Source organism: Aulonocara stuartgranti (assembly GCF_965226115.1).
Source record: "Aulonocara stuartgranti genome assembly, chromosome: 2".
In the NCBI taxonomy this organism is placed as follows: Eukaryota; Metazoa; Chordata; class Actinopteri; order Cichliformes; family Cichlidae; genus Aulonocara; species Aulonocara stuartgranti.
The window spans coordinates 27,055,021-27,069,741 of record NC_138940.1 but is presented as its reverse complement, the minus strand read 5'-3'; the positions used below and the strand labels follow the sequence as shown (position 1 = coordinate 27,069,741).

At 42.9% G+C, this 14,721-nt stretch overlaps 1 protein-coding gene across 1 annotated transcript; it reads right to left on the bottom strand.

Annotated features, from left to right (window-relative positions):
- Positions 1 to 6,019: 6,019 nt before the first annotated feature.
- LOC309718493 (melatonin receptor type 1B-like) lies at positions 6,020 to 14,721 on the bottom strand. The gene is made up of 2 exons (XM_082553796.1): positions 13,803 to 14,721; positions 6,020 to 7,376 (listed from the first exon to the last, which is right to left on the bottom strand). Exons 1-2 carry the CDS (start codon positions 13,993 to 13,995, stop codon positions 6,511 to 6,513), a joined length of 1,059 nt encoding a protein of 352 aa, XP_082409922.1. The 5' UTR covers positions 13,996 to 14,721; the 3' UTR covers positions 6,020 to 6,510.

Sequence of the window (14,721 nt, the reverse complement as noted above, 5' to 3'; positions counted from 1 at the left end):
CATGGATCTCACACATTTCAAACGTTCAAGTTAGGGTTGTTTCCCATTTATACATATATATATATATATATATGTATATATATATTTAACTTTGCATAGCTCACAGCTCTAAACCTAGGCATTTTTCAATCATATGCCTAATCACTATGTGTCACTGTGACTCTCAAGTATTGTCACAAGTTCGTTTAAATTCGTTTCCAAAACCAACAAAATAATCAAACAAAAACAAAAAACATAAACGTGTCAGGACACAAAAGAAAAAAGAAAAATGCTGCCACCCGAACAAGGCAGAAGTCTCCATATGTTGGCTTTTAATAGCATGCAGCTTGTAACATGGTAGACTAATGTGCCTGTGTTAATTCAGCTCCATATTATTGTGTGAAGTTGCACTGGGTTGGGAGTGGTTTTGTGGTTGTCACATTTTTGGTGAGCCAATGGCTGGAATGAGGTTGGACTAATTAGAGGCAGGTGTACTTGATTGCACTGATACACCGGTCTTCTTATAGCCCACACTACAAACACTGCTGTGTTGTTTTGTCTCTCTGTGCAGGTATGTAATGTGATGAAATCAGATATGTTTGGGATGGACGGGTTTTGCCCTATGAATTTTATATTAGGTGTGTCGTTTTGTCTCTCTGTGCAGGCCAGGGCCTATTATATGCCACAGCCTAAAGGCAGCAGGGTTGCAGAGGCTTGAGTGACCACTGACTATATGCTTGCAGGGTGGTGGGTCTCCAAGGACAACTTCTAACCCTGTTAAAGGCAACATGTGGAGTGCAACTTGGCTGTGTGGCATAGCTGGCTCTGGCCTTGGGACTGTGTGTTTTTATACAATTCTTAAGTGGGACACTGGACTGTTTTATCTTTTATCTCTTGATATATTTTTTGTCAATAAATTATCTTTTAGAATTTTATTGACTGACATCTTTTTGCCCATGACTGAGACGGTTGATCAGACCTAGAGTCTTTCTTTGGGTGTGTTACAGCAGCTTCTGCTCTAAAAGAAACAAAAAATAAAAAGAAAAGAAAATGTGGAACATGCTCATCAGCTTAGCAGTGTCTACATATTTAATTCAGCTTCTCAATCCTGTAGTTGTAGCTGTTGTCTACAGGGTTTTGCTTATTGGTTGTTATTATAGGTGTGCTCTATCTCAGCAATGTGTCATTCTAGAATGATAAGTTTCAAGCTGGTCAAGTGCCTCTATGCACTTCATTAGTTTAGTTATTCTCCGTATTGTCTTCATCTCACATGTCATTACACTGAGTTTCAGCAAACCTTAAGCTTGATGCAGACTACTGCTTAACAATTATTCACCTCACATCATAACCGATTAAGGTGCCTCTTCATATTAATATTATGTCATTGTTAATATTATCCTCTTTGTCTTATATAACAGCAATAGCATATTATAATATTTTATCAGTGTGTACCACTATACTACTACTGAGCCAATTTGTTAGTTAGGATCATCTTATTCAGCAAACAGATAATTTAGAATTCATCCAATCTGCGGTCACATTTGTTCTCTCTGTTACATGGCTGACCAGGCAGTTCTATTATAATGTATTATTTATATTTTATTTTGTATCCATCAAGGGCTTCAGATGACCTGCAGAATCATCCTTTTCCCAAGGTGGAGACAGTTACCTTTTCACACACTGTCCTTGGCTGAACAGTGACACAGCCTTAATATACCTTATTTATTTTATTAAAATATTTTCGTGTGAATTATTTGCTTTATATTCATTTTATACATTGTGGGCATGGTCATCATGCCAACTGTGTTTCATTGATAATATCACTTTACAGGTTGTTATCCTTGCGATTATTAATTTCAAATACTCTAAAGATAATTTCTACTGTAACTTTCCCTTTGTTCATCTTTATTTCGTACTTTTTATATTTATATCTACTCAGTGGGGTCTGTTTTCAACCCTTTTAAACTACTTCAAACTACTGTGATCTCTAGTTTTCACTTAATAAGGGATTATTAAGTTCTTCCTGATATGGGTGGTGCTGCAGATGCGGCTGCAGGAGTGAGTGATGGTTTACTAAAAGGATTGTGGGGACTGCAGTGTCTCGTCTTCTGGTTTTACTAAACTGGCAGTTGAGTTCTGGTCTTCTGACTGTTTATATTTTGTTTTCTTAAATCTCTCAGTTTACAGACACTGTTTTTGTCCAGCGTCTGGACCTTTTTTTTTTCTCACCACTGCTCGTCAGCAGGAGTGAGTTTTAATTTCACTTGCTTGATTACCCATCTTATTTATGTATTTACTTATTTTTGTTTAAGTAATATATACACAATACAGCTGCTATCACCTTCGCTGGTATTAGAGACGAGAGTGGTTGCTCACACGCCCTTCTACTTTCGGACTATTTCCAAAAGCGGTGTGAACTTTACGAGACGGAACTCGACCGTTCTCTCAACTCACCAGCACGTCAGTGAATAGCAGTAAAAGAAAAACACAGTAGGAGCAGCTCAGTCTCTTATTGGACCGTGAAAATTCAGCTTGCTCCATTAATTACAACAATACACACACATACATTCACACTTATTTGCACGATCGGAACCCTTATCATAAGGGGAGCTGCCAGTCTTTCTGTAGACGAGCTACTTATTCCCTAGACCCTGTCTAGACCCAGCTGGGGGAGCTACCCAGAGCTCCAAACCTAACCCACAGAAGTGGGGAGCTTCCAGTCGCGACGAGCTACTTTCGCTATTTTAAATTCCCTGAATTTAAAATACGCTTTTACGCAAGATTGTGTCAGTGTGTCTGTATCTACCTGGTCGGTGTCGCCGGGTCTGGTCCACCTCGATCGGGCCCCACCACCGTGGGTCGCTTTCTAAGACGTTGGCCAAGACCCGAATTTAACGCTCTTGGTCTTTTTCCACACACCTGGTGTGTGGGCTGTCGACAGGCGAACAACGTGGACTGGTCACGGAGATGGGACACGATGGAGGTGCTCCGGCTGTCGAAGGACCAAGAAATGTTGGGGGAAAACTCTGTAAAAGACCCAGGAGAAATAAAGACACAATGAGACAAAGTTACTTTCTTTATCAAACGTGTACACGGGTGAGCTGCTAAGAACAACTCACACCATGCACAGTGGCTTGGTAATTTTTATAGGAAAGACAGTGAGAACAGGATAAGAAAATACAAAACAAATAAAATAAACAACTCCATATGTGGCGCTAGTCTCGTCAGCAGAGAGCTGGGAGAAGGCTGTGAGAGATAAAACAATCTAAAACAATATGTCCCAAAACAGTATGTCTTTGCTGAGAAAGTCTAAAAAGATAATTCTAAACTAATCTAACCATAGACAAAAGGGCATGCTTGCACATTTAAAAGAAGGTAAAGAAACATAGAAACATTTTTCCTGTAACAGTTTGTCAAATTAGTTTTGAGTCTCTGGAAATCAAATCTTGATAGATTGGAAATCCACCGTGGTTGTGTACCAGTGTTGTGTCCGCATGCAACAGACAACTTAGAGAAGAGCAAAATTCATTTTGTATAATAAATTACATTTTGTATCTTTGTTACTAGCAGCCTTTTGGAAGAATGCATCATTTGTCCCAATTTCTTTACTTGAATCTATGAAAAGTCTCAAAGATAACCCAGCTTGACAGTAACAAAACAATGTTTTTGCACCAACAAGGTGATTCCCAAAGAGCTATTAGCCAAAAACTGTGGCATATCTCAGCATGTGTGAAGTGTGTGCTTAAAAGATTTGAGGAAACTGGACAAGTGGAGGATGAAAGAAGTGTCAGGAAAAAAAAACCTACATCCAGCAGATGAGCAGTATCTGAAAGTCATGTCTTTCACAAATACGAAAAATCCTGCAAAGGACCCTTCAGCTGATCCACCTACTGTTCGCTGAAGCCTCATCAGAAATGGTCTCAAGGGAAAGGCGTCTGTCCAGATGCCAGTCTTCAATAAGAGGGGCAGGGAGAAAAGGCTGAGGCATGCCAAATTACACAAGAACTGGACTGAAAATCAGTGACAAGAGGCCATGGATTGGCCTCCCCAGAGCCTGGACCTCAACATTAATGAAGCAGTGTAGGATCATCCTGACAGAGAACAGAACAAAGGTCAGCCAACACCCAAAGAAGAGCTTTGAATGTCCTTCAAGAAGCCTGGAGAACTATTCCTGGAGACTATTTCAAGAAATTACAAGAGAGATTGCGTAAGAGAGTTCAGGCGGTGTTGAAGAATAAAGGTGGTCATACCAGTACTGACTTTCAAGTTTGTTAAATTGTATAAACGCTACTTTTGTCTTATGTACTGTATTTCCATGTACCTGTTTCACATGTTTCTCATAAAATGAAAACAAATGACTCAAGACTTTTTCACACTCCTGTAACTGTGTCTCATTTTGATGGACAGAGATTGCCTGGTGATGCACTTTGTTTATGTCACAGTGAGCAAAATCTGCAAATTGATTTAAACAAAAAAATCTTGGGTATTTGCCTTGCTCTTTAACAGTGATGTGACGCATAATTGGCTAACCAGTGTGACGCAGTGATCAACCTTTCTTCTTTAAGCTCTCTCTCTTTATTAACCTTTTGTTTCAAACAAAATGTGACACTATTATAAGACGCCTTAGGGGACAAGAAGAGAAAATAAACAGCACAGGTTCAAAGGAGCAGAAAAAGCAGAGAATGAAAAGTAGAAGGTGAAAGCAGAGGGAAGAAGGGTGACCAAGCCATCCGTCTGTGACTCTTTGGTTCCGTAGTGAATGCTGTCATTTCCCCTCAAGCCCCTTTAGTCACTCATCTGTGGCCGACCTTGCGCTGCCATGTGGCCTGCTTCTTTTCTTCCACATCACACACACTGATTTGTTAGAAGCAGAATTGTACAGTTTTGTGTCATTTTGCTGCTCCTGAGCGAGTTGACGCCGCCTGGCTCTGTAAGACAGCTTGAGTGCTGAGCCAACATCCCTCGTGAATTCAGATTCCTATTTCTGCATCTGTAATCCTCCACTGACGATTTAAATTAGTCAGACATCAGGAAAACTATTCAAGGTTAGCTGCCTCAAAGCACAGCAGAATGCAAAAGCTGGACAGTCGACCTGTAGATAAATGTGAAACATGCCGGTGATATTTACAAATACCGAGCTACACATGTGTAATTTCTTTAATATTCCAGTAACAGTGCATCATATCAAAAATGTGTCACATTGACATCTCGGAGCCTCCCTGTGAGGTGAACTGCTCAGAGTTTGTTTGCTGGGTGGAAGTTGTGCTGGGAGGCTGTCAGAGCTCATCTTGGCTGGGGTGACATGTGCTCAGGCACCCTTGCACTATCACGAACTACATCTCCTCTTTCCTGATGCTTATCAGGTCCCCCAGGCGTTTTATAAAGAAGAAGCCTAGCTTTGTTTACCATTTGTTCTTCCTCATTGCACAGTCTCCCCAATCTTTAAATCATTTAGGGTCTAAAGGGCGATGCCCAGAGCTTTAAATGTCCTAGTCTGATAGGCATATGAATGCAATGGTTAGAAATAGTTAATAAACAGTCGTGTTTGACAAAGATCTGCCAAAAAGCTATGAGAGAATGTTTTTCAAACAACAAGACATGCTTTGTTGCATTAACAAATAAAAACCCATTGTGATATACTTGCTTTCCCCCCTCATTTCTTCAATTATAACCGGAAGAAAAGCTTCCAAAATTTGTTCCACCGCGTCATTGCTCAGAAGATGAACCCAAGGGTGAAACAGCATCACGGTGAATTAATAAGCCAGTGAAACTGAGGCTGAGATGCTCACTCAGGCTGAAGAAGAAATACGAGGTTTGAGTTAGACTGAAACTGAAATGTGTTTTGGAATTGGCACCTGCCCCAGTTTTAATACTCTTGAGTCACTACCATCCAAATAAGAGCATTAAGTCTTTGGTAATTGATCCATAAAACAGCTTCTGTTTAAACCTAAAATTAGATTAAGGATTCTATTGAATGAAAATAAAACCTTGAGGCTTTTCTATAATTATTACTGTATTTAAGACCCCAAAGACACTGTGGCCATAGAAAATACATTTATTTCATTATCACCATGGTGCTGACATACTCGTAATTGTTCTGTGCAAATAGGCAGTGAGTCATTCTCGTACACGTGATATACACATGCTGGGACTTGGCTTTAAAAGTAGGTCCCTCACCCAAAGAGTATCGGACCTTAAGTGTTCGTGAAAGATTTTGAGAATTTAAGAAAATAATTTTCACAGCTGGCCACTATATACAATCTGAATGTTCCCAGTAATTTGTTCTTTCTGCACTTTTTCCTCCCAGTTTGTTAATCTGTCTTGAAACTCACTATTGAACACAAAATACTTATAATTATACAATCGATGTTTGTTCTCAACAGGAGTGCAAAGTGTCCAGCAAGCTGGAAGGAATATGATGGCAGCAGTGTCCTCACCAAACACAAATGCATCTTTACAACATGAAAAAGAAACAGATCCTGAAAAGGCATTCTGTGAATCACAGGACACACCCACGTTCCCGGTAAAAGTTCATACATCTATCTCCGCCACATTATTGTTTGTTATAGCTGGTGAAGGCTTGCTCTTCAGTCCCTCTGTGGCACATCTTGAAGTTTCCGTGAGGAGCAAACGAGGAACGCAAAGAGCGAGGAGAATGGTCTTGTACTCTTTGCGGAAATTTTGGTTGAGCAGTCCATATATGATGGCATTGAGGCAGCTGTTGAAGTACGCCATAAAGTAGCTTGTGACAAAAAGCCACTCGGGTATGTTGGGTGCAACCTTCGGAGGATTTATGGCTACAGCCAGGCCTATGAGGTTCAGGGGGGCCCAGCACACAGCAAACAAGACAAACACCATAAACATAGTCAGGAAGTTCCTCACATCACTAGGTTTCAGTTTGGTCCTTTGCTCCGGTTTAACTCGGTGTTTCACCTGAATGACGAGCACCCATATCCTCATGTAGCAGTAGGACACCACCAGCAGAGGGATCAGAAAATGAATAATCACCACGGAGATAGTATAGTATGAGCTAACGGTCTGAGCAAAGGTGCAGGAGTAGATGCGAGGGTCGTACTGCAGTGAGCCGACGAAGAAGTTGGGAATAGTGGCAATGGCGGTGAGTAGCCAAGTAAGACCCAGGTAGCAGAGTGTGTTCCTCAGGCTATACAGACGATCGTAGTGGAGACTGTGGCAGATGTAGCAGTAGCGATTGATGGCGATAGCCGTGATGTTGAAAATGGAGCCGATAACACTGAGGCCCATGATGAAGCCGCTGACCTGGCAGTGCAGGTCACCCATAGTCCAGTCATTGTGAAAGATGGCTGTCAGGACCAGTGGATAGGGGTACAGCGCCACCACCAGGTCTGCCACAGACAAACTCACCACAAAGATGTTGCCTAAAGAAAAAGAAAAAAAAGGAGGTTATGAAAACTGACAAAATGTGACCAAAAGAGAAGGTAAAATATGCAGGATCATGTTTGTAACTTTGCTTATTGGGACAGTGGAGGCTTGACTGTGACTTTCCCTTGATTAATAATGTGTTTCATCAGTAAACAGGGTTTTTCTCCTTAATCTAACCATGTAGTTTTAGCATTTTAGCCAAACAAAGAGTGATAGAAAAGGTCAAATTCACAACCAAAGTCAAATAAAAGTGCATAAAAGCAGCGATACATGCATCTGGTTTTTGCACATTCCCCATGTTAGGAAACCTAGCTGGAGAGGTATCCAGGTGCACTGGGAGTTAATGCTTAAGGGGTATAACCCTTCATGCATGAAAACATGATCCTGATGTTAGTATTTCATGAGCTGGGAGCAAGAATCTCTACATCCTTTTCATACTACATTATTTTTTATTGCCCCAATCTGGATCCAGGCCCATACTGAATTCTCTGTGTATGCTAATGCTGCTAGGTGTAGACGAGCGGTCTAAATGGGTCCAGCTGGAAAAATATTTTAACTACTAGGAAGCTGATTGCTGTGAAATTTGTCACACTGCAATATTTCCTAATTGGCACTTATTGGTCATTATATTAGGCACACCTGTTCATATGCTCATAAATATAAATATATGGTCAATGGCAGCAACTACATCTACACATTTAGACATGGTCAAGAAAGCTGCTGACGTTCAAGCATCAGAATGGAAAAGAAAGGCAATTTTAATGATTTTGATGGTGTTGGTGTAGTGGTGTGGGGAATTATTTCTTGACACACTTAGTGCCCTTTAGTGCCAACTGAAAATCATCAAAATACCACAGCCTACCTGATTATCGTTGCTAGCCATGTCTTTCTCGTTATGAGCACAGTGTGCCATCTTCCAAAGGCTGCTCCCAGCCACAACGTTCCATGTCACAAAGCTCAAGTCATCTCAACTGGTCACTAGAGCTCAATCCAGCAAAGCACCTTTGTGGAACAGGGGATTTCTATCCTGAATCTGTGGCGCTATCATGTCAATATGAACTAAAATCTCTAAAACTAAAATGTTCCAGAACCTTGTTGAATCTATGCCACAAAGCATTAAAACAATTCTTAAGACAAAATAGGGTCCAAAGCTGTACTAGCAAGACATTCCCTAGTATATATAGTTTTTATTTTAACAAATATTCGGTGAATTCTCTGGATACTCATGTCCCTTGCAAAGACAAATTATAACTGACTTTTCATGGAGCCCCATCATCAGCTCAACCTATTTTGTCCTGTACTTTGATTAAGCCCAGATTTAGTCAATTTAGCTAGTGTGAGCAAAAGGTTATCTCCCTATGGGCAGGTCCATCCCAATAATATGCTCTTCGCAGTATAATAATGCTTCCTCGCTCCTGGGAAAATGCAGTCACATACTTAGAACGCAGTTAAAGTACATATCAACAAGGACGCGGGTGGTTTCGGGGTCCGACTACATCCAAACAAGCCCCCATCCTCCCGAGGTCAGAGCTGATTCTGGTGTGACACTGGATCTCCTCAGATAACATGAGTTATAGAAAATGACATGTGATGTTGTTACAGTGCAGCTGTTCTGGGTGGGGAAGAATAAAACAATAAATCAAATTGTAAAGTCAGATAAGAAGACAGATAAGAACAAGATACGCTGGCGCCATAACGCAATTGTGTTGGTTTTGCAAAATAGGGATTAACCTTGTGTGAGGTTAGAGTAAATGTGCAATATGTTAAGGACAACATAAAGCTGTTGTTTTGCAGCCAATAGATCGAGTTGGTCCATCTTTTTTAGAGATTAAGCGCTTTAGTGTATGTTAAAATGCTGAGTGACAACTTATGAAGCCAGAATGTAAAAGGAGCAAAGCTCTTGCTTGATCAGGCAACAGCTGAAACAACAGCGCTGGAAGTGGATTTGAAACACATGTGGCCATCAATCCGCATTCAGGTCCTGTTGTAATCTCTGCACGCCAACATGGCTGCGTTATGTTGTTTAGCAACCGGTCTAATTTCATTTCACTCCTGGAACTTTATTCAAACGGTGTGCTAACGAAGCAGACAAAACAAACAGGGGCACAGAATATTTAAAGTTTCATGAAGAAGAAAATCAGATGGTTGATTTCACCATTTCCCGCCGATCTGGAGTTTTTACAGACAAGTCAATTTTCCAAGTCACTAAAACGGCACCAGCCGTCGCTCAAGCCTGCTGGGACAAAAATAAAACGCATTTGTTCTTCATCCTTGAGTCAGCTCAGTGGGCAAATCTGTCAGATTGCATTTGTGATGCTCCCAGTGCTCGCTCTGTGCTCTTGTCATTGTGCAGAGGTTTGATTCCTCGTTGACATGGCTCCTCCGTGTGTGTGTGTGTGTGTGTGTGTGTGTGTGTGTGTGTGCGCGCCGGCTGGACGGGGCACGGTCCGGCCAGCTCACTCTGGCTGAACCCTCTTACTCGCTTATCATCAGGAGGATGAGGTAAGTGCTAAAACACCGCTGAGAGGATCGCTGTGGAGCGGCCAGATGACTGTCTCTGTTTTGTTGGCATCGATTATTCAAACCCTGGACGAACCATTACCTCTCTACCTCGGTTTAATTAACCGACTTGGCCGGCGATGATGCTCATGACACCCAAACTCACAGCACTCAAGACCGCTCTGTCAAACAGAGATGTTCACACATGGATACGAGAACGGAGTCGACGTCTTTGGGAGCTATAATTACCAAGTGTTGAATAGACCTTAACCTGAATGCTGATTGGTTACAGGCCATTAGGGACAGCTGACACGCAGCCTTCGACTTGTCCTACACCGCTCGCTCTGCAGTGATCTGATTTTGCACTATGCGCGCACAAAAAACTTGTGAAACAAGCGAAATGTTGCATCAGATTAACTGAGACTTCTGTCCCGAGAAAGCCGCGCAACCGCCCAGTGAATTTCCCCAGTGTGAGACTCTGTCATATTTTTCTGGTGAATGAAACATAAATTGAAACAGCGCATCACAGGGCACAGTGTCAGAGAGAAACTGGATATTTGTCATCGCTTCGTTCCAACCTGGCGGTTCAGAGTAGTAAAACAACGTGGGAAATAAAACAATATATATATATATATATATTTAAAAAGAGAGTGTGTGTATGTGTCTGGGGGGGGGGGGTGAAGCTGGAGCAATACAGAGTTACATTATGAAGATGCGGGCAAACGCAAGCAAACAAACCGCAAGACAAAACAAAAAAGGGCTGCCGGTCGATTTGGTTTTCAATCTCACTGCTACGCATGTGAATCTCTGGGGTGCGTGTTCCTATTTCAAATCCACCATCTGTACCCCATCACTCTCACTGCTCATACTGGAAACTTGATTTACTAAGCTTTAATTCACCCGACTATATTTATACACCTTCTGAGGAATTCACCAAGACATGCAGAAGGGTTTGGCAGTGCCTGAATCCATCTGAACGTCAGCAACGCAAGGCTTATTACTGCCAGAGCATACCCCGAATATAATTGCATTCAACTTAGTAAGTCGTAATCATAAATAAGCAAGAATAACCTTTTGGCAAGGACACGGGCGCTGATGAATTAGTAGTGGCGACTTCGTGACCTCGTTTTCGTGAGGCTTTTCTGGCCAGAGAGGCCCCAGAATGAAACTTAACATTAAACTGACATGAGCTGCCTTTTGGTGATACAGCCCGCTATGAGCCTGGTCAAAACCATCATCATCATCATCATCATCATCATCATCATCATCATCATCGCCAGAGCCCATCTACCAATCACAGGCCGTATGTCTGAGATAGGAAAAAACGCAGCAGCCTGGAGTTGAAAAGGGCATAAAAGAGGATCACTGGTACACAAACATCGTCCAGTGCAACAGGATTTTAAGGTAGGGTGAAAAGTGGTCATTTTAAAGAAGCCTCTTCCTGTCCGAGATGGATGAGCTGCAAATATGAGATTACATTTCCAGGTGTGGCTTAGCAAGATGATTAAAATAATCTAACAATGCCCCACGACCATGCTGGAAAACTTAATATCATCTGCTCGGGGGGCATGTTTAATGGAGCGTGCTAAGTGATATTCTCCGTGGATCTGTGCTGTCAATTTGAATTGGGTTCTGGTTTGAGTCACTCAAGTCCACTGACTCAATTAAACCCACCCACCCCTACTCCTGTGGACGCTGAAGTGTCTAGGTTTTATTCATGACTGTGGAGCAGCTGAGGAGGGTGCAATGCATGATTTAACAAAAACTCAAGTCCATCTTCAACTCTCACTACCCCCCCCCCCCCCCCCCCCCCCCCCCACACACACACACACACACACACACACACACACACACGACCTAGAGTTCGCACGGCACGGCAGGGCGCAAACTACACGCGCATGCGCAGCGTGGGATCTCTTCCTCCATCTACTTCCCTCTCATCCTTTTCTTTTTCCAACCCTCTTTCTCTCTCGCTCTCGCTCTCTCTCTTTCTGTCTGTGCCGCACTACTCTTTCTCTCTCCCGAAAGCATTTTGTGAGTGTATTTTTAGTATGGTTAACCCCCAGTGGAGAAGCGTAGTGTTAACACCCCATTGGCAGTCCTATAAGTGCCATGCTGTACACTTTGAGGATCTGGTGGATACGCCCTGTTACATTTGCGCACTTTGAAAGACCCCCTGGAAACCTGATACAAATGAAACATAAGGTACCAGATCTCGCCCCCAAGATGTTTCAGCACTTAGAATGTGAACCTCGTGCTTCCATGTACATGACTGTTTGTTTTTTGTTTTTGGGTGTGTGTTGAGGGGTTAAATGGTGGAGAGTGTGTGTGTGTGTGTGTGTGAGGGGGGGGGGGGGGGGTATATCGAGGAAGCGTGCAAAGCGAGTGTGTTGAAATGAAACAGAGCGGAAAGGTCCTGCTGCTGCTGTGTGAGGAAGCGAACCAGCTGTCTGAATAATGTGTAATGGAGAGATAGGATGTTTTCAGCACCCCGCCTGACACATCTATATCTGAGTGCGTGCTTTTATATATGTATGTAAACCTTAAACTTAGACTCCTTGCGAGGCCTAAAGAGTGACGCTGCATGAAATCGTATATGCAGGCCCTGCGCAAACAAGCAAACAAGAAGGGGCCCGTGTATAAAGCTACAGCTGTTCTTTAGCTGTATCCATGCTTCCCTTTTGGAAACTGTACAATTAAACATTCATACAAAGCGAGCCAAACCTATAAATAGCTTGTTAAGAACAGAGAGGAGATTGTTGATAGGCTAACGGCAGCAACAATTTCAGTCACTTAAGGACACACGTGGAAAAAAAAAAAAGCAAAGCGATAGCAGGATGGGCTCTGAGCTTCCACTGGAGTTTCAGGTTTCTATTCATACATGCGAACAAACCGAGCAGCACAACTGTGGGGAGGACTCGCGTGTGACTAGATATGTCAGCAAGCCCAATTAGAGCAGGGGAACACCGGCGCGAGGTCTGTAATCAGTGCAGTGCGCATGGTCCACCAGCCCAAGGTGGACTCTTGAACAGGCCATTTAGTCCTGGCCTGTTGTTTGAGATCAGTGGACTGTGCCATTATTTATTTATTTGTCTTTGCCAAGCAGATAATCAAATTATTCTCTGGGATCCTCAACTTCTTGCCAAAATGGCTTTGGGCTGCTGTAAAACGGGTATGTTATGTAATGTATTTGAAATTGTAATTAAAGCCTTGTTATCCCCAACACTGACCTAATCCCGCTGCCTCATTAGCATGCTCCATTAGCATTTTGTTGTGATCGCAAGGTTTACTGTGTTTTTTCGCTCGGGCTCAGAGGGCGTCCTTCGCTTTACTTTGAGCCGCGGAGCTGCTGGGTATAATTGCCTGGGTGCACGCTGCTTTCTCCTCCAGACCTTTAAGTTCAAAAACAGCAGAGTATCAGATGCACCGCGTGCGTTGCTCTCTGATATGTAGTCAGCCTCTGCAGGACATCTCGATGTTCTATTCTGCACTTTTTTAAAATTTTTAGTAGGGAAAAAAAATCACGAGATCCGGTCAATCAAAGCAAAATAGGCTCCTGTGTCCACGCATCTGTTGCACAGCTGCCTCTCATGCCATAAACTCTGTAGGGTTTCAGGATCTTTACTGCTCAGTCTGTCCTGTGGCTGAGGAGGTGGGTCGATTACTGCTCATGTGTTTCTATGCCACACAATATTGGCTACTATACAGCTTTTACAAGTTTATTTACAGAGAGACACGACAAACTAGTAATGACTGCCAACATTTACTAACAAGAGACTATTATTTGTCATCCAAGAAAAAAGTGGGAGCAAATCATGAGAATATCTCTGCATATCATCTTTTCCTTTCACACGGGTTCTTTTATTTTGAATAGTTAGCATCAATATAAGGAATAACTTCCTGCAATCCTCTGTGCGTCTCACCTGGGTTCCGTAGCCTTTTGTTCCTGTACACGGACAGGATGACGAGGACGTTTCCCAGGATGTCTACCACGATGGTGAAGATCAGCACGCTGGCCAGCGCAGTGGACACTCCAGCCGAGGTAGCGCTCAGCCCGCAGTCGCTCTCATTCCGCAAACAGCTCGAACCGTTCACATCCTTCTCCTCTACATCCATCTCCTCCACCACCTCCTCAGGATGCAGCTGCCATGGTGGGCTTACAAGTGTTCAGATGAAAATTTGAAATTAAGAAGAAGAAGAAGAAGAAGCACAAACCAAAAAGGCAAAATGACTTCACGGGAGGGAGTCTTGAACTTATTTGCGCATGAAACCACACTCCTCTGACTGTGGAATACTAGGAGGCTCAGAGGACGCGAGTCCTGACATGATCTTTAGAATAGTCACACGCTTTGCCCATCCTAGGGGAAGTATGAGGTGAGAAAGGTTGGGAAAGCTCGAGTTTCACGGCGGCTCTGAGTGCGGTCAGTCACACAGGCTCCTGCTGCGCGCCGCTCCAATCTGACAGGGTAGCTCTTCCAGGAGGCATGTGAGCGCTGTCCTGTGCGTAATGGAAATCCGAGGATGCAAAAGCGTGCGCGCACAGAGCAACACGGAGTCTGATGGCTCTGAGAGCACTGTGAGCAACACAACCTGCGTTCAACTTAAATACTGAAGCTCACCACTTAAAAAAAATAAAAATAAAAAAGCTGCCAGAATAAAGACTGGGGTCTGTTTCAAAATCTATAAATATACTCTGCCTCCTTAACCGCTGTGGTGTGCCATTCTTGCTGAATAACAACTCGTGTGATCCAAATGGAGACGCGGGCTGTGGAGAATCGTGGCCAGGGAAGTGCTGCTTATTTTCTAATCTGAAAACACGAGGAACTGTGACTAGCATATTCA